The 21,655-nt window shown below is 35.1% G+C and overlaps 1 protein-coding gene across 1 annotated transcript in view; it reads right to left on the reverse strand.

Annotated features, from left to right (window-relative positions):
• LOC149807249 (intraflagellar transport protein 172 homolog) overlaps positions 1-21,655 on the reverse strand; it is a 128,903-nt gene that overhangs the window by 31,955 nt on the left and 75,293 nt on the right. Inside the window, exons 29-38 of the mRNA XM_089964023.1 lie at positions 21,350-21,447; positions 17,897-18,032; positions 12,995-13,111; positions 10,169-10,311; positions 9,310-9,468; positions 8,428-8,608; positions 7,780-7,889; positions 2,627-2,762; positions 1,984-2,082; positions 1,178-1,287 (exon numbers count right to left, since the gene is read on the reverse strand). Of these exons, the coding sequence (XP_089820149.1) occupies positions 1,178-1,287; positions 1,984-2,082; positions 2,627-2,762; positions 7,780-7,889; positions 8,428-8,608; positions 9,310-9,468; positions 10,169-10,311; positions 12,995-13,111; positions 17,897-18,032; positions 21,350-21,447 (1,289 nt within the window). The remainder of the gene's footprint in view (positions 1-1,177; positions 1,288-1,983; positions 2,083-2,626; positions 2,763-7,779; positions 7,890-8,427; positions 8,609-9,309; positions 9,469-10,168; positions 10,312-12,994; positions 13,112-17,896; positions 18,033-21,349; positions 21,448-21,655) is intronic.

Here is a 21,655-nt window from a genome sequence, read left to right on the forward strand (position 1 = left end):
GGACTAACTAGACATCATAGGAAGTCTTCTGCCAAAAATCCCATGAACTTTTCATTCAGGATGAGTAGTGATAACAAGATTTCAAGATACCCACTGACTAACACCAACAAAGGTGAATTTGAATTGTTTATTATAATAACACACTTTAATATAAACAACTGAACATGGAATGTAAAAAAGAGAAATATTTTCATAAAACACGAATGCTCCATCCCCCTTGATCAGAAATGCAAAAAAAAAATTGCAGTAACTACTGTAGAACATATAGGAAATGGGCATAACTAAGAGAATTGTCAGTGCATGATGACACGGAATGTTCACCAAATGTTAATATCAAGTTTCAGGGTAATTTATAAAATCCATGGGACTAGTTGTACATACAAAAATTCTGACATATAATAATTTCCATATAACACAAAAAGAGGAATAAGCCTGAGAAATACATCAGACGACAGAACCACCTGATGTCAGTAATGTCTGATACGTGTCAGGGCAATTCAACAAATGCTCTGGGATAAATTTTAGACACAAAATATATCTTATATACTGTAGTTTATATATTCAGACTGTTTGAAGAAAAAAACAATTTGGAAAAATGAGCACATGTTGAACTCAGTGAATAAAGCCTGATAGGTATCAGGGCAAATGATCATATGTTGAGAGTCAAGATGAAGACAAGAAATGACATACAAACTCTATACATTTAACATTAAAAAGGGACATAACTCGACCCCCCTACATACACATATTAAACAAGGTGTGATGACAAACCAATATATGCATCAGATTTCATATAAATAATAACCCTCAGGTTTCAACAAAGTCCATGGTAATGTGGGGAGTAGTTGCAAACAAGAAATATTTCATGATTAAGTACGGGACAAATGAACATTCTTAATGTTATATGACGCTGACAAATTCTACATTTATAGTGGGGCAAAACAAAATCTTAAAATTTTAGCTTTATTGAACTACCATCTAAAGGCAATGTAACATTTGTTTATTAATGATGTATTTTTTCAAGAACACTACATCTTACTTGAACAAAGATCCAATGTATAAATACATTTTCAAACACTCTACCGCACTGAAATAATGATACTGACCATGATGACAAAGCAATTAAAGCAATACCTGTTTAACTACCTACCAATGCAGGCAAGACAAAAATACTTACTTAGGCTCCATTTCCTTGGCAACCTTTCTGGCTTTACTCCACTCATCACCAGTAATGAAGGCATCTACAGCTTCCTTCACCAAGTCCGCTTTCAGGTACAACTCAGCTGCCTGTGAAATACATTATGTGCTATCAGTAACTTTCATCGAGTTCTATTTTACCACCACCAATCCTATTTCATTATCTCCAGGAGGAAGGTGCTGTTCAGACACATCATCTATGCATTCAGTCTGTTACTATAACATTATGGTTTCTTCATCTCCAGGAAGGAAAACTCCTATCCCAGTTATTACTTCTGGACAAATGAAATTGTATGAAGTAATGCAAATTTTTACATAGAGAAATGAACAAAAAATGTGGCTTTCAGAACCACTGCCCCATAAGCATCATATCTGGAATTCTAATAGGTCAGAACTGGAATTGTTGTGCTCTGTACTACTGCAGAAAGAGTTTTGAAAAATCTCCTCATTCACAAAGTAACTGATGCTGTCTGACACTGTAGAAAGATTTTCCATTTAGCACTTCTGATTCCTATGATACAAGATTTGGCAAAATTAAACCTTCCGATACAATGAATGTTGGTTTTGCACACAAAAAATTGTTTTAAAAATTTAATTGCTTCAATTTATAAAGTTAATTCTATCCTACTGCTTCTCTTGGGAACAAAAAATATAATAACTGTGAACTCTAACTTGCACTCTCCTTGTACATGTATAAAAATTTAAACTTTTTGTTTTCTTTGAAATGTTTCAGCACACCTGTGTTATATTTAGTGTTGGGGAAGCATTCTCAAGGTCATAACTTACCTGGTTATACTTTCTGAGCTCTACCAATCTGGGGCCAACAATCTCAGCAACAGCTGTTGCCTTTTCTTGTCCCAAAAATTTGACAGCTAAATCTCCTGCCTAAGAAAGTAATATATATTGTAAGTTGGACATTTTTTAAACATTTATTACCACCTGATGTAAAGAATGAAGTCTTCACCTCAATCCCACAATACTGTTAACTTAAATCAATCTGATTATTAAACACAAGGTAGCCAATCATGTTTCAAGAAGTTGTATTATTTAGCCAATCATGTTTCAAGAAGTTGTATTATTTAGCCAATCATGTTTCAAGAAGTTGTATTATTTAGCCAATCATGTTTCAAGAAGTTGTATTATTTAGCCAATCATGTTTCATTAAGTTGTATTGTGTACAAAATCTGTTCATACATACAAACATAATCTTCAGACATAACCTGTGATTATGTGAGTCTAAATATTGTCAAACTATACAAGTTCATACTGGATGGATGTCAAATTTATTTAAAATAGTGTAATGTGAATTGCTCAATCTGAAAGATGCTTGATTCTGACAAATATCACAGCATGACTAATGATGTTTAAATTCTCCTATATATCATAGCACGAAATGAGACACAAATTTCAATGTATTAGAGAAACAAACCTTTATCCAACTCTTAATAAGGATCTCAGTATTGTCTGTAAGCTGGTTGGTCATCTTCAGGTAGCACTCTACTGCCCGGGCATACTCTCCTGAGGACTCCCACTCCTTGGCCTGTTGAAGCATTGATTCTGAACCTCTGTTGACAAAATCAACAGGCATGAGACTAATTATAGGAAGGAAGGCAGGATACAAAAATCTTTTATGGATGGTGAAAACTCTAAGTTTCAAGCCATAAAGATTGTTTACAACCTGTAGGTATCCCAATTTATACAAGTCCAAGAATTATACATCACTGTAGAATGTATTTCACAGAAGTCATACCTACTGATTTTTTTTTTTGTAGACTGACATTCTTCACAAATTCTAGAATTAGTAGAAGAATAAAGCTAAGTTATGTTTTGTTTTAAGGAAATTACAAACAGTACATGATGCCCTGCCAGCATAAGGACAGATGTTGAATGCATTTTATTCAGTATACTTGAGTACACTTGAAAATATATGTACATACATGGTTCCAAAAGTACTCCTTGGTCAGTCTTCATCCACTTGGGATTAGTTCCTGGCAACAAATTTCCTAAGGACTAAGTATTTAGCTACATCTGTAGCAATACTATAATTAAAGATATTTAGCCAACTTAATTGGAAAGACAGGATAAGAAGATGTATTAGTTAGTAACAGTGACCTTGACCTTAAATATACCCACTTCCCAATCACTAGGAGTAAGTCTTTATGGGCAGAAGGAAAAAGATGTTCATTGTACAAATATTGTTGTTGTTGTTGTTGTGGGGTTTAATGCCATTTTTCAGCACATGATAGGCTATGCATGGCAGCCAGTATTAATGGTGGAGGAAGATTCCGGGAAAACTCCGGGAAGAACCACTGACCCACGATAAGCTGGTGGCAAGCTTTCTCACATACCCACACTGGATGAATCCTATGTACAAATGTACTGAATAGTGTAGTGTTAAGTACTATACTTAGCTGAATCATAAACACAAAATCTAATTTTATCATTTCGAAATTAACTGCATAAATAATCCTTTTTGAACTGTAAACACAAGTCATTCCTAGTTAGATATTCCTTATTAAGTTAGACATCCATTTTAGCACCATAACAACAAAGGGATACTGCCTCATGTAGTGTCATTTAATTCATCCAATTTGCATCCTGTTTTAAGTTTGAATTAATTGTTTTTCAAGTCAGATCTTTGTTTAACTATTGTCTAAAACTGGGATTGATATAATGATGCTCAAATAAATAAATGAAATTCATTCGTCCCACTGTCAATTTATTCCATTAGTTGAATTGAAATTAATAAGATTCAAATAATAAAACTGGGCTTTAAAATCATATTTAATTGCCAGATAAATTGGCTTCTGGCATGATGACTGGCCAAAAATATCAGTATTTAAACTTTTAAAAAGGGGCAGCAAAGAATATAAAAAACAGAAGTGTCTGTAAAATACATATACTCTGCTTTGTCGCACTCCACTCCCCATTAATGAAAACGTATGTCCCTTATGGTCAAGCAACTGGATTTAAGAGTAGACTCTATTCAGTTTTTAGCTGCATATCTAAACTTGTCTTTTCAAGTGTATGCATGTATGTATGTATGTATGCATGTATGCATGCATGTATTTACATATACACATATGTATGTATGTATGTATGCATAAATGCATGCATGTATTTACATATACACGTATGTATGTATGTTGTTGTTGTTCTAGGGTTTAATGCCATTTTTCAGCACAAGATAAGCTATACATGGCGGCCAGTATAACTGGTGGAGGAAGAACCCTGGAAAACCCAGGGCAGAACCACTGACCCACAAGAAGCTACTGGCAGGCTTTCCCACGTACCCACGCTAGCCGAGCCTTGGACTCGAACCCACGCAGACAGAGGTGAGATGGCAGTCATCTGGAACAGTGATCGCTTTAGACCACTTGGCCACTCTGGACCCCTGTATGCATGCATGTATGTATGCATGCATCTCGAACCCACGCAGACAGAGGTGAGATGGCAGTGATCTGGAACAGTGATTGCTTTAGACCACTCGGCCACTCTGGACCCCTATATATATATATATATGCATGTATGTATGTACGTACGTACGTACGTATGTATGTATGTGTGAATAGGGTTCTACTGTCAGTGGACAGTGGCATGTCAATGCACTCAATAAAAATGTATTCTACTGTCAGTGGACAGTGGCATGTCAATGCACTCAATAAAAATGTATTCTACTGTCAGTGGAGAGTGGCATGTGAATGCACTCACTATGTATGTATGTATGTATGTCTGTCTGTCTGTCTGTATGTATGTATGTATGTATGTATGTATGTGTGAATAGGGTTTAACTGCATGCCATTTAAAAGTTAAGTTCCACAAATATGAAGGTAGAAATTGCAAAAATGTCTGGGAAGATAAATATTCCAAATAAACATATATTTCTACAGATAAAACAAATAAAGACGTTCAAATTTCTTACCAGAAATGTAGAATAAAAGATAAAGGTACAAAAAAGAGGGCAAAGTTTTTAAAAGATTTGTTACAAAGACTGAATTCCTACAAAATCCAACCTTGTATTTGGTGTGACACCATCACAAAACTTCTATACTTATGAGTACATATCAATTACTTCAGCCTCACATGTACTCAACAAGAATGTATTCTACTGTTAGTGGACAGTGGCATGTCAATGCACTCAATAAAATGTATTCTACTGTTAGTGGACAGTGGCATGTCAATGCACTCAATAAAATGTATTCTACTGTTAGTGGACAGTGGCATGTCAATGTACTCAATAAAATGTGTTCTACTGTCAGTGGACAGTGGCATGTCAATGCACTCAATAAAAATGTATTCTACTGTTAGTGGACAGTGGCATGTCAATGCACTCAATAAAAATGTATTCTACTGTCAGTGGGCAGTGGCATGTCAATGCACTCAATAAAAATGTATTCTACTGTTAGTGGACAGTGGCATGTCAATGCACTCAATAAAAATGTATTCTACTGTTAGTGGACAGTGGCATGTCAATGCACTCAATAAAAATGTATTCTAAGGTCAGTGGACAGTGGCATGTCAATGCACTCAATAAAAATGTATTATACTGTTAGTGGACAGTGGCATGTCAATGCACTCAATAAAAATGTATTCTACTGTCAGTGGACAGTGGCACATCCATACATTCAACAAGAATGTGTTCTACTCTTAGTGGACACTGGCAAGTTGATATACTTGACAAGAATGTTTTATACTATTAATAGACACTGGTAAGGCATGCAATCTGGTCAAGGTCCACCCTTCTGGAGGAACGAATTTATCACATATGTCCTTCTTGAGGTAAGTAATGATCATATATCTCCTTCTTTTTGGAGGTATGCATTGGATATATATGTCCTTTTGGAGGTATGCATTGATTATACATGTCCTTCTTGAGGTATACATTGATTATAGGTGTCCTTCTTGAGGTATGCATTGATCATTATATTCTTCTGGAGGTATGCATTGGATATATATATATCCTTCTAGAGGTATGCATTAATCATTATGCCTTCTGGAGGCATGCTTTTATCATTATGCAACTGGAAGTATGCTTTTATCATTATGCCTTCTGGAGGTATGTACTGACCATATATGTCCTACATGTAAGTGACATAATAACATCTCAAATCAGAAATTTAAATAAGGATACCACTCTCCCGAGATGGGTTTGATATTACGAAACTTATATATTGCAAAATATACAGAACATGCAATTTATGTAATAATTTCAGTCACTTTATGGAATCTTCCATTCAGGAAAGGGTGACTGCAGAGCAACTTTAGCATCTTAATTTGCTTCTTTGTTGCCTTTAATACCAATATGACTGCACAGCCAACAGTATAGAATACTCTTTCAACATTTTATCAGCAAATTGTGCATGACTTGAATATTAACAGGCTGTCAAATTTAAGGTTTTGTAATGTTTTCAGCTTAGAAAGATAATCTGAGAAAATGATGGTTGTCATTTCTGTGGTAAAAATAGATGCTCAAGATAGTTCTGTGGTTACAGAAACAGCAATGACCTTGTCTCCATCATTGAAACCATTTGTACACAGGGATACATGGCCAGAATAGTGGGTTGCTCTAGTTTCATTGACTTTATTCTGAAAAAGTATATATAGTTATATGGTGGGGATCTAAAGAATGGATCTTGATACTTTGAAAGTTAGACCCATGGAGCCAAACTGTATGACCCTGGGGCATGACCCAGTTGTCTTATTCAACACCTTCATCTAACACAATGGTTAATGATCACACATAGCAATTCTTCGAGCCCTGTGAAATTTAAAAACTGTTGCACACATCTAAAAACTAACCCCAATCATAAACGAAGCAACTTCAGCACTACACTAGGCAATCAATGTTTGTACAATGAAAGTTTCAAGTCTATCTTGAATGGTGTAGGAGGAATCAGGTGATATCACTGACACTTTTATGCACACCCATTTGGGTGGAATCACTCAATCCCTGTCTTTTTTTGTTGAAAAGCATGAGAAATAAAAAGAAATAATGATGGTTACTAAATCATCTTGATACTTAAGTTCTGGTTAAAAAATCCAGGTAAAACACAACTATGACTGTAGCCTGCTCATTATTTTCAAACCCCATGGGCAAAAATACAGAACTTACACATAAACTCAAACACAACATTTATGACAGCACACAAAACTAGACCAATTTAAGATGTTGTGAATAAGAGATTGTTATTATCATTAAAAATATTACTTAATATTTATAAAATATGTTGGGCCAAATTACAGAAAATTGGGGAAATTATAAAACAAATATGTTGGGACAAATTATAGAAAATATGTTGGGCTAAATTATAGAAAATATGTTGGGGCAAATTATAAAAAATATGTTGGGGAAAATTATAGAAATATGTTGGGGCAAATTATCGAAAACATTTTGGGCATATTATAGAAACATGATCACCATATAGCTATTTCAATTTAATAGTAGAGCAAAAATTAGATGAATGACAAAAATAAAAAAAGGATAAATCTCATCTGTCAAGTGTTTTGTTTTATACTTTACAATTTCAGGATGCATATGTCTGTAAAACAACCAATGTTTTCACACAAAAGAAGACTAATCACCTGGTTGACTTGGAAGTCATTTCTTTGTCATATTCATCCTGTAACTGTTGAAGCTTGTTTGGGACATACTCCTTACACACTCTTAGAGCATCTTGCCACATTCCAGATTCCTGTCAGGAGATAAAGCAAATATACCTCAGCTCTGAGAAAAAGAACCATGTAAATGTAAACTATAATCATTGAGACAGACATTTTAAATTAGGTCATTCTTTTTTTCTAAACCATCTGTCATAATCACTCTACCACAGGCATGAAGCTTAAGTTGAAATTGATATGAGGGACAGCTTGGCATTTTAGAGTTCTGATGGTTAACCTATGTAAAACAATGATACCATGTTCCACCTTTTTTATTTCTTTTATTATAATGAATAAAAATAATAAATATGAGCTTTACATATTCATGATTTGTCTTTCCCATACAAAGATGTAACCTCAACTGAAGTCTATTTCATGCCAATTGCTGGATTACAACATTTGTAAAAAAAATGTACACAATTCCTTGTAATACTTGACAGAAAGTTCTGGCCTCTGAGCTCTGTGTACAATACCTTGTAATATTTGACAGCCAGTTCTGGCCTTTGAGCTCTGTGTACAATACCTTGTAATACTTGACAGCCAGTTCTGGCCTTTGAGCTCTGTGTACAATACCTTGTAATACTTGACAGCCAGTTCCGGCCTTTGTGCTCTGAGTAAGTAGGATTCAGCCTTGGTGTATTCTTTCTCCTCAAATGCAAATCTGGCCTGGCCAACTAGGACATCAGCCACTGATTCTGCATCATGTGCCTCAGCCACACGTTGAGCCGAGTCCCAGTCCTGGTTGTGTACATACCTGACACAATTATAAACAGTATTGTTGTACCAATATTTCATCAGGCAAATTCAGCTTGTAATGGAAAATCACTTGTATGGTGGACAAGTTTAACTTTCTTTTCCCTCATTTTCCATGCATATATACTTCTATTCATTTCAACAAAGTCAGACTTCTATTCCTCAACATTTAAAAAATGTTCAGATATTGTAATAAATCTGAATTAGATTTTGTTGGAATAAACCATAATTGTAAGTCTGATTGTAAGATTTTTACTGTAAAGCGTTTGAATAATGCACATGTTGCTATGTATAACTGACATTAATCAGAAAAGTTCAGCCAATCAATTAAAGGCTTGTTTTTTTAACCTATTCAAACCACTGTTATCATAAAATGGATTAACCTCACTGTTGAATAACAAGTTAATTCACATCGATTTTCAGTCAAATATTCTCATGTATAAAGCCATAAATAAACAACATATGTCAAATAACTAAGATTAGATTTTCTGATTAGGTTAAATATTTTTTGTTCATTTCTACCTATGAGGTACTCATTTTCAAAGACACAACGATAAATATTGTCATTAATGCCAATAAGAGGTATATCCAGAAATTAAAAAATGCCAACATCAGTATAACTATTTACAAAACCATAAAAGTGATATCCCTGAAATATAAACATTTTCACATTTATCCATAAAATAAAGAAAATGATTTTACATAAGTACGGCTTCTTTTGGTTTCCCTGCCTTGACAAACTCTGCCTCTGCCTCTGGAAACTTCCCCTCATCCTCAAGGTACATAGCATGCTTCAGGTGAATATCTGGCAGCTTGTTCTTCATTGCTATCCTTGCCAGCTCAAATGCAAATTCAAATGCACTGTAAAAACAAATCCGCACAACTGTCAGCAATGTCCTTATGAAATTATTACTAAATGCCTTAACTTCTAAATAGAACTTAGCAATGTAACTGAATAGTTATATCACTGTGTGCATCATTTAGACATGACCCTCTTTATGAATAGAGGGTTGGATGATATGAGATCATTTTAAAACTGGTGCTTGTGAGCCAAGATGGGATATTAAAACACAAAAAGAGAGGACTGGATAATACAAGATTATATTAAAATTGGTTCTCATGAGCCATTAACTAAAATAAAGTGAAACCTATTAAATAGCAAAGATTAAACAAATCTGACAAATTTAATGTGATATAAGACATTACTTGTACAATACACGGAGCAGCAATACAATGAAGTACTTTATAGTAAAGGATCACTGTACATAGCACTGAAATAGCAATTAGTAATCCTGTCTTTGTAATGTCATTAGCCAACTATACAAATATGTATGATAAAGACATGTATTTGGGTTGATACACATAAAAAGTGTCAAAAAGGGTGTACAAATTTTATGCAATTAAATGTTAATGAAATAAATGTGAAGACTGAAATTCAAACAAATTAATGATTTTGATTATTAAAAAAATATCCTGACCGGACTTACAATACACAAGCATAAACAAAAGTGGCATACAGCTAAATTGCGAGTACTCTGCACAGATAAGTAATTGAACTCACCAGTTTTCAGCAGCATAGTCAATAGCAGCTTCTAGCAGTCCAAATTTGGTCAGAAGTTTGACAGCAGAATCACCACCAAGACTCTTGGCCCACAAGTATGCCACTTGCTTGGAAGCCATTTGCCCACCATGAGCCTTGGCTACCTACATGAATCAAACAGGTGTTTTCATGAAATCAGTGCCTGTTGCTAGATTAATATTTTGAAACATCATCATCCATCTACTGTCTCTGATATGAGTTATTGGCATCTATTTATAGAAATACCAATTTTTGAAGGCGATTGTTTTTGGCTTGGTTTTGTTTTGTGGGGTTCAATGCCATTTTTCAGCCTATGATACTTGCTGATAACCTGGGAAGACCCAAGGAACATTTGACCCACAAAAAACTATATTTGTCACATAACCACATTGGCTGATCTGAGACAAACTAATAAAGACTGAAGTGTCAGTGATCTGTAGAGGTGAGTGCCTCAAACCAATCAGGCACTATATAACATGCTTCTTCAAGAATACTTACCAACTCAAAATATGTTAAGATTATGTCTACTACCTTACGATTCAGACTTTCAAACCCAGTAAAAATATCTCAACTGTCGTGGCCTGGCTTAACAAAAATGGTACTAAAAGGTAACCTGCTGACCCTAAAAGAAAGTCCAATGAGAATAGTTTCCCCTTTGATATAAGGATTGACAAAAAATACCCTAAAGTCATCAATTACTAAGGTGCATGCACTGCAGTGATCTAACTGCAAGAAGGGGTTAGGTGAGTCTGTCTATATTATGAAAGTGTTTGTGTTTTTTATTTTTAATGTAGCTTTAACAGTTTTAGTCATATTGCTATGACGTCCACAGTGTGGCAGCTTATAGTGATGTCCAGCACTGGGGCATCATGCTACAGACATGGTATCATGTCCCACCAAGCCACATTATCCTAACACCAAACCAACCAATCCTAGCACATCCTCTTAATGCTGAGAACCAAGTGAGGCAGCTGCAAGTACCCTTTTTATAAGTCTTTGGTATGACTCAGCCAGGGTTCAGATTGACTGAGTAAGTATTAATGAAGAAATATTTTTCCTTTGACAAATTCGTTTCTTCTTCAAAAGTATGTTACCTGATCATAATTTGTTAGAAGAACTGGTAAGAGAAGGAGGAAGTTAATCTCTCTGCCCTACTTTCAGCCCAGACTACAGTCTTCTAACAAATATGAATCAGCTTCATTATGCATTAACAAAATGGATCATCACTTTTGGTACTACAGATAAGACTGGTTCATTTCATTAAAGAAACTTACCCCTCCATCAAATGACATTCTGAAGGACCTTTTTCACAATGAATAAACTTACCCCTCCATCAAATGACATTCTGAAGGACCTTTTTCACAATGAATCATTTATGCCACTCAACTGAACTGTGACAGTTGCTTGAATGATGACTGGTCTTATTTTTACTAAATGGTCAATGGATTCAAGAAAGTAAGGGGTCACATATGGCTATGAAGGCAGAACTGGACAAAATTCTGAAGGCAGAAGCCAGAAACCCTTCATAATTAATGTGCAGTGTATTCTCTCAAATCATCCAATCAAAAAATGGAAGATGACACTTGTGACTATTGAGCTTCATAAAATGGAAGTGTGGGGAGCCTCCTGTGAGACTGTGTGGTGAATAAGCAAGAAGAACAGGTTGTGTGTAGCAGTGACAAAAGTATAAAAGTCTGTGTTGGAACAAGGTTACCTTCAGAAGCTCAATGTGTGCATCACTTATGGCTTAAGACCAGAACCTGGTGATTGGGACAAGGGTGTCATTACAGCCAATAGCAGCTCATGATGGAACTGTGACTGGAAATGGACTCTTTGGTGCCATCACCATTATGCTTACACATAAAGATATCCCATATTTTAAAAAAATGCTTGAAGTGACCTCAAAACTAAAATTCCAAATATGATTGCCCTATATATGTAACTGGAGTGAAATTACTTTGAATGGTTCCAAAATTTATATCATTGTTTGTACCTAAGTTACAGGTATGAAGACCAAGTCAACTATGTCCATAATGAAGTTGTCAAGGGGAATGCCACTATAAAAAAAATGAGACTACATGAACATGTGCAACTCATGTGCCAGAGATGGTGAACACTTTATCACAAATCAAACTGGAAAAGGTGAAACAGAGATATTAACCAACCTACATATTTAAACACTCTTGTATCACATAAATTATCTTCATTTAGTGAGAATAGGAACTGATGTCAGTGACTTCTCTGTTTACCTTTGTATGCTCTCCTGCAATAAATATCAAAGAAGCCTGGAATCAGATGTTGGCTCGATGTAACACTGATGACCATTGATTTACAGCCATCAAAGTAATTCATTTATTTTCCCAACTGTCTCAAGGTGAAAGGCTCTTTATCCTTTATTGTTACCTTTACCAAGTTTGTGACTTACTTTGTTTTGGGATCGGAATGAGTGCGAGTTTTAGAGCATAACAGCTGTTTTTATTACTGCCTATTGACAACACGTTCAGTAATCCATGTAAAATTAGGGCAATCAAAGTGGTTTCATAGTGAGAAGGTTGATACCATTTTTCAAGAACAGGTAAAACATTCACAAGTTATTTTCCAACCTTATTTTGTTAGTTTTGGCTGTCTTCTAAAATAAAAAAAACTGTTCTCCTATTTAAAATTATTATAAATTTTGAAAATATTGTGTCTGGAAAATTGTGAGCTCTGGTTATTTAGGTTAAATATGGTATTCACTCCATGTCAAATCTTTTATTTTCTCCTTTAATGTACAGTGTAATGTATATCTATTTCAAACCATGAACTTACCCTGTGCGCCTCATCCCACATATCATGTGCCCTGTACATATTGACAGCAGCCTTCCAGTCTCCTGCCTCCACAAAATAGTGCTCAGCCTGACGCAGGTTACCTTCATTTTCCAGTTCCTAGAAATCAGACAAAAGGTCCATATACCTGAGACTTAATTAATGTCACCTCTGGGAATTACACATACTTTAAGGCAGAATTATTCAGTGGGCCAACCTTCTGAATGAGAGAATTTGAACATATGTCAAGTGCATTCAGTAATTCATGTTGTTGGTAGACCACTATGAAATATTTTTTAGTATTACAATTTGCAGTGAAGCAGCATTCTCTGGAGGAAAAGCATCAAATAAGTTCCTTGGATGAGTTGTGTGCATTAGAAAATGTGTCCAGCCCTTATATCAAGTAAGCTTATGGAGAGATGAATGGGCAGAAATGATCTTTATTCCTACGTTCAGCTACATGCAGTTACTTGATTTTTGAAAGCATTAAGAATATAGGACATGAACAGAAGAACTTGAAGCTAAAGTCTGCAAAAAAAGATATACTGTTTAGGTGAGGAAATTTTGTCAGAACAATCAAAGTAGTAACACATTGTACTGACCTCTCAAACCTATAATTACATTTTGTTTCATCTCTATGTACATAGGCATACACAGATTTAATATTTTTTTACATAAGTTCTCCTTCTGTTCATGCTGTGGTGACTAAATACTTATTTTAAAAAATCTGCAAATCCAAGAATTATTCATAAATTTAAAAATGAATTGAAACAATCCATGTTATTGAAGTGAAATTAGCTCATTTCAAGAGAGACATTTCCACACACAACAACAATTTATAGCTGATGGTATATAATCTGACATTTGTGATTTCCATTTAATTTTATTCATTAGCAATTTGTTTTAGTTACAGAAATGACATACCTGAATAAAATCAGCTTTACAATCTAATTACAAAGTAATAACATGGAAAAGCCAGTCTTAGTAGGATTACACCAAGTAATAACATGGAAATCCAGTCTTGGTAGGATTACACCAATTAATAACCTGGAAATCCAATCTAAGTAGGATTACACCAAATAATAACATGGAAAAGCCAGTCTTAGTAGGATTCCACCAGGTAATAACAAGGAAAAGCCAGTCCTAGTAGGATTACACCAAGTAATGATCTGGAAATCCAGTCTTGGTAGGATTACATCAAGTAATAACATGGAAAAGCCAGTCTTAGTAGGATTATGCAATATTTCTGATATTCTATGAGAAAAGCCAAAATAATGGATTGTACTAATGCTGGATGAATTGACAAGTAATGGGGAGTTCCAGTAGCAATGTGAATGCATATCAATCATTCTTCAGAATGGAATTATACTAATTATGGATATGATCTCTTACAGCCCATCATGAAAAAGGTCTATTATCTTGCATTACTGGTGGCTCTTCCAAGCTGAGGTGCATGTGTAGGACATATGATAATACTTCTGTTTAGTAATGACTGTAGCAATCTAAAATGATTACACTTCATAATATATGGATGTTTAATCCAATGCTGTATGCCATGGTGTAAAACCAATATCCTGTTGCTTTGTGAATCTATAAATTGATAAAAAGTTTTTCCAATTTTGGAACAAAAGATTGCTGATGTATTTCTATTAGTCTGGAACAATATATTACAACATTCTGATAAAACTGTTTCTATATACAAATATTACAACTGATTTTGGCCATAAAGATTATATAAAATACTTCCATGACCATAAATATAGACATAGATAAGATATGACAAAAACTGAAATTTTATATTTGAGAACTGAAACTACGATATATGGAAACAATGTAATTGATAAAAGTAAAAGCTACTGTATGCTATGTCACAACCATGATATTGAAGATAAATATCATCTGCTTTCAGCATGTCTAGCATACTGTAGTATTATTAATTTTTCAGTGGTAACAATTTTCCCCAAACCATGAAATTAAAGATACAAGGAAAAAGTACTAGCCACATAATAAAAATATGTCACCCACCCATTTTCTTACTGTTTTCATTCCTAAAGATCAATTAAGCTATTTGACCAATCAATGTCATTTTTGTAATCTGGTAATAAAATATCAGCATTTACATGTTTTATTTGAACCCTTTAAAGAAAGAATTATAATGCATTTTATATTGTTTCAATGCACATGTTAGAATATGGTATCCAGAGGCTGTAATCAACACTCACCGACTTAAACTGATATGATGTGTCACAAGTAAGAGAAAGAGAAAAAGCATTAGGTATTCAAACACCAGCATTAATGAAAATGAAAGAAAGAATAATAAATGATACAAATATATGAGTGTGTGTGTGATTTGGATTTTTAATGTACCTTTAACAATTTTTCAGCCATACTGTTACAATGTCAGCAGTGTGACAGTTTATAGTGATGTCTAGCACTGGGGCATCATGCCGCAGACATGTATCATGATGTCCCACCCATTATCCTGACACCAGGCTGACCAGTCCAAACACTAACCTATTAATGCTGAGCGCCAAATGAGGCAGCTGTTAGTACCATTTTTGTAAGTCTTTGGTATGACTTGCTGGGGATCGAACCCATGACCTTCCACTTCCGAGGTGGACACTCTAACCACTAGGTCACAGGAGCGGTCTACAAATATATGAAATGTATTCCATGTAAGGTGTGATCTCTCCCCTTATTACTAATACAAGGAGGTGGACACGAGTAGAAAATTGGTTTGGGGTGGGTGAAGAAAATGGCCAAAGCTCAATATTTACCTAATACTATGATATCCCTCTCTTTTTATTCATGCTCCACTCTTTAAGGGCTCTATGGAAATGAAAATGCTCAAAAGATGTACCCTCCAGTTGTGTAAGCTTTAATCTGTTAATTGTTTCTGAGCTCAATCTGCCCATTATCTGTGTATGAATAATGTTTTGTGTGGAGATGTCTCAAAGGGCATATGCATAGCGAACTTAATCAGCTTGAACAAGTTGGAAAACTGTTTTTTTTAAAAAATATATTTACTTATGGTCATGTACAATTTTCCAGAGCTTATAGGTATTGTCTCTTGGATATCTCTACTCCAATTTTTGTTCTCACTAACACTGATCTCTAATGAAGTCTCACTTTTTTTTTAAATCTGTGTTTTGTTGACTATTATGCCTTACTTCTTATCTGTTCCATAAGTACTGTTCCCGTAAAATTTACTTGGGACCCAGGAAAGGCACTTTTAATCTGGTGTAGTCACCCATAAATGCAATATATTAGTGTTTTAAGTCAATCAATGCTTGTTGACACAGAGGTATCTTAATCAAATAAATATCCTTACTTTTTCATTTCTTATTAGATTTTTATTTATTCAGTTGATTTTAATCCTTAAAGTGCTTTATAGATTTGAAGCAGATGATCTCTGATACTGCTGAACAGGAGCTTGACTGACATGTCCATTCAACATGTACATCTGGCCCATATTCAACATCATTATCAGGCTCAAAACCACTCACTGGTATTTCCAGTAACATGTTCCCTGCTCCAATAATCTGATATACTTCAAAACTTTTGAAATCATTATCATCATTGCTTTAATCAGCTAGAGTAGGCTGAATGATCTTCTGAAGATGAGCAATGCTGGGAGTTGGCCATGTTGGGTTTTCCAAGTAAACCATATTTTAAACAAGCATTGATAAAAGTCCCTTGATGAATGCACGGCTAAAACTATGACAAAATGCTTGCTCCAGGGCATCATGTGCTAATCAAATTTACTTAATCAACCATTTATGCCAAGCTGAAGTACCCAGATGTGTAAACAGTCACTGACCTTATAAATGACGTATTCCATCAAGCACTAAGAGTCTTGTACTTATGTTGCTACAAGCATATTAAGGGTTAATAGTTAATAAAAATGTATAATGGGCAGAGAACATTTTTAATGTGCATGTGTGGGTGTCGGTGTGGTTTGGATTTTTAACATAGCTTTAAAAGAATTTCAGTCATATCGCTACGATGTCTGCAGTGTGACAGTTTATAGTGATGTCTAGCACTGGGGCATCATGCTGCAGACATGAAGCATAATGTCTCACCCAGTCACATTATCCTCTCACCAGGTCGACCAGTCTTAACACTAACCTCTTAATGCTGAGTGCCAAGTGTGGCAGCTGTTAGTACCATTTTTTGTAAGTCTTTGGTATAACATGGCCTGGGATTGAACCCAAGACCTCCTGCATCCGAGGTGGACACTCTAACCACTAGGCCACCGGAGCGGTTATTTTTAATGTGCAACTTTGAATGAATTTGTGGGATTTGTTGTACATCACTGCTTTCTGAGTGTGTGAATTCATGTAACTCTTGTACAATTTGTGCACTCGTACACCCCAGCAGCATCTCTACAACCATATCTTAGTTTAGCAAAAAAGAAAAGCATTGCCCAGTTTATTATAGAACTGAAGAAGATATAGCTTTAAACTAGTGCCCAATACTTTTGGCAGAGATACATAAACAAAAAGTTTTTTTATGTCTTTCATTTTATTGCTAATGCCAATTTGTTTTAATTATTTATTACTATGCAAATGAAGCAATATCTCTACCAACACCATAAGCATGATTAACTCATGATCTGTTACAACGGGATTGCTTTCTTTACCTGCAATGCTAGATGCTCACTACTTGAAACAGTAGGCCTACATGCCACCTGTATGAATTAAGGGACTGTAAGCATTTCTGAAAAGGCATATAGCAGCCATTATATTAGAAAATACTCAAACTGAATTAAGCAATTCATTTCTAAACAATGAGACTTTTTTGGGTCATAAAAATAAATGACAGCGTAGGGCAGTAGAACATAATAGGTTAAAAAAAGTAACAAAACTAATATAGTTTTGTGACAGTAAGTAATTCAATGCCTACCTGAGCTAAGTGCATATATGTGTCCTGCAGCAAATCTTTGTGATGAACTTTTACCAGTCGGATCATGTCTCCATGCATCTTGTTTTTCTTGTACATGGTGATGGCTAGATCTGGCTCCTGAACAGCCACATACAGTCTGAAAGGTTATACAATGAGCTATACTTCTGAAGCTTTCTTTACATTTAGAAAAAACAGTTAAAAAGTTTTTGATTGCATGCTGACATTTTCTTCAAGTTACTCTTCACAGCAAGCCTGAAGTAAGAGCTTGCAATGAACCACACTACATACCTTTTCTAAGTGGCAACAATTGGGACAAATATTAACCAAATATTAAACAAAATAAATTAAAATAACAATAAAAGAGAGAGCAGTTTTCCTTTTAATTCATCATACCATTTCTAAGTGGCAACAATTGGGACAAATATTATCCAAAATTTAAATAAAATAAATTAAAAGAATAAAAGAGCAATTTCCCTTTTAATTTCTTAAACTTCACCCCTTTTCATGCAAATGAATTATAGAAATGACATTAATAAGACTGTTGTTGAAGTATTTTAGACAACCAATTGTCGTCTTCCTTGCTTATCATATTCAGGAAGAAGATATCTACTGTATATGTACAGTACAACCCCGCTATAACGTGAATTCGGATATAACGCGATCATGGCGTGGCTCAAGAAAATTCATATATTCATTCGCACATGAAAAAATATTTTTTTGTTCAAAATACATGAAATATTGTATAAAAAATGTATTATCATTATGGCAAATTTAATATGATCGTGGCGTGGTTCCTGAAATTTGAAATACATGTATGTGTATTTTTCTCATACCGGGAATTTTTTTTTTTTTTAAAGTACATGAAATAGTGTGTAAAACGTTTGTTATCATTTTGGGGAAAAGTTCGGGTATGAATTTTAATATATTACGATCGTGGCGTAGCTTCTGAAATTTAACAATATCACCAGGTTCTTGAAGTGTTATTCCAAAATAAACACTATCGGAAATGTTACTTATTACTGATCCATGAGTAAAGCCAGTAAGTTGTTGTTGTGGGGTTTAACGCCATTTTTCAGCACACGATAGGCTATACATGGCGGCCAGTATTAATGGTGGAGGAAGAACCCGGAAAACCCCGGAAAGAACCACCGACCCACGAGAAGCTACTGGCAAGCTTTCTCACATGCCCACATTGGCTGAATCTTAGACTCGAACCGCCGCAGACAGAGGTGAGATGGCAGTGATCTGTAACGAAGAGCGCTTTAGACCACTCGGCCACTCGGGGCCCCAAAGCCAGTAAGTCATCTTTGTGATTGTCTTCAAATAATTCTGTATACAATCGTTGCTCAAACAATAGCCATTATGTGTTTCTTCTTTAACTGCATACACAACCAAGCAGTAGACAATGCGGTGGTTGATAAAAGATTCTCACAATTAAAAAACATCAAAAAGCAACAGCCGCCAACATGTTTGCTGGGCTTGGCGGTGTTATTAGACACAATCAGTTGACCAGTAAATAATGTCTGCTTTATTAGCTGGTAAATGAAAGGGTATAATATTGTACATGCGTTCGGCTTTAAAATTTTTTTATAAAAGTGACTCGTGACTATTGCAGGCCTACTGCACTTAGTTCACTGGTTTTACATGGGTATGGTGTTTTGTTTATGAACTCGTTATTAATTTCCTTTTTTTTAATAAAAATATTTTACCGTTATGGAAAAGCAAGTTCACAAACACAAGTCATTCTTTGCACTTTCCGCAATGATTAGTAAAGTAGTTTTCACAAGTTTCTTTTGATATTAACAAAATCTGAAGTAAAAGTTATATGCACGCTGAAAGCATGTGTTGATTGTTAATTATTCTTGCTGTAGTCATTCAAACAAATAGGTGTACAAGCGTTTATTATTGGTATGTGTGTGTGTGTGATTTGGATTTTTAATGTTGTTTTAACAATTTTTCAGTCATATCACTATGATGTCTGCAGTGTGGCAGTTTTTAGTGATGTCTAGCACAGGGGCATCATGCCTCAGACATGTGGCATGATGTCCCACCCAGTCACATTATCCTGACACCGGGCTGATCAGTCCTAACACTAACCTCTTAATGCTGAGCGCCAAGCGAGGCCGCTGTTAGTACCATTTTTGTAAGTCTTTGGTATGACTCAGCCGGGGATCGAACCCATGACCTCCCGCATCCAAGCGGACGCTCTAACCACTAGGCCATCGGAGCGGTCATTTGTTATTGGAAATTTGCAATGGATAAATGAATATGGAAACACATTTGAGAAAATTTTAGCAGTATGAAATTTGTAGACTTCATTCATAGACCCTGGAATGTAATGAACCGTACACGTGCTTTGTCTTTCTTAGCCTAATGTTGCTGTTAATTTTTCCCAATGAATTCAGACACATAATGATATGTGACAAAATTATTGAATAGTTTAAATATGCATGCAATTTTTGCAATGTTATTACATATATTATGGCTTAATTGCAGGCCCCAATGGTTTGATATCAGATAGCGAGTAAACGGTGTTGATACTCTGTTCATGCTGTATATTAGTCGTTGAATTCAGACACAATGATCTGGGAACAAAATTACTGAATTTTGTAAATCTGTGTGCAATTTTTCAATGGAATTACATGCATTATAGGGGGCCCCAAGTGGCCGAATGGTCTAAAGTGCTCTCCGTTATGGATCACTGCCATCTCACCTGTGTCTGCGTGGGTTCAAGTCTCGGATTCGGCCAATGTGGGTATGTGAGAAAGCTTGCCAGTAGCTTCTCATGGGTCTGTGGTTCTTTCCGGGGTTTTCCCAGGTTCTTCCTCCACCATTAATTCTGGCCGCCATGTATAGCCTATTGTGTGCTGAAAAATGGCGTTAAACCACACACACCAACACATGCATTATAGATGACCTGCATGCCACGATGGCACGATAGTAAATAGTGTTGATACCCTATTCATCATATACATTAGACATGAATACATGTATATGTACCAATGAGTTGTTCTCTGAAAAAAGTAAAATACTGTAAAACCCCGCATTAACACGACCCCAATATTATGTGATCAAATTTTTTAAACCCGAATTATTGCGTTATAGCGAGGTTCCACTGTATGTGCATATTTGTACTTAATACCTGTCTCAACTACTAAAGCTAGATGAAAACTTGTGTAGTTATAATAATTGTGAGAATGCACATTTAATTGTGAAATACATCTTGATATGACAAAAACAGCTGAAACGTATTAAAGTAATTATTCACTACAAACACCAAAACGTTAGAAATTCTTAAATTGTAAACTAAAGCAGTACTGGACTGCACCAAAGCAAATTAATCTAAAATATGGGCTGTTACATATTTAACTCACTATCATTCCTCTCAAAAAAGGACCATTCAATTTTGTCTTCATAATTATTTAATAATAAAATTAATTTGCTCATAATTACTTTTCTGCTTCCTTAAATTTGCCTTGCACTTCCAACTGCTGAGCTTGGCTGATGTACAGGTTAGCGACATCATCGGACTTCATGTAAGTTGATGCAAGCTGTCAAGGAACAGTTTATGAGATTTTTCAATTTTAATCTCCAGACAGTAAAGTTATGGTACTGATTAATTTAATCATATTCTTGTAAGCAAAGAGCTTAGGTATAAAAGTTTCATTAAACTGGCATTTTTTAAATATTAAAGTTAATTAGACTGACTCTGTCAGATTATTGAGATAAAACATTGAATACTGAAGGGTGTTTCATGGA

This window comes from Sinohyriopsis cumingii, chromosome 1 (assembly GCF_028554795.1).
Source record: "Sinohyriopsis cumingii isolate HCF-2022 chromosome 1, ASM2855479v2, whole genome shotgun sequence".
Classification (NCBI taxonomy): domain Eukaryota; kingdom Metazoa; phylum Mollusca; class Bivalvia; order Unionida; family Unionidae; genus Sinohyriopsis; species Sinohyriopsis cumingii.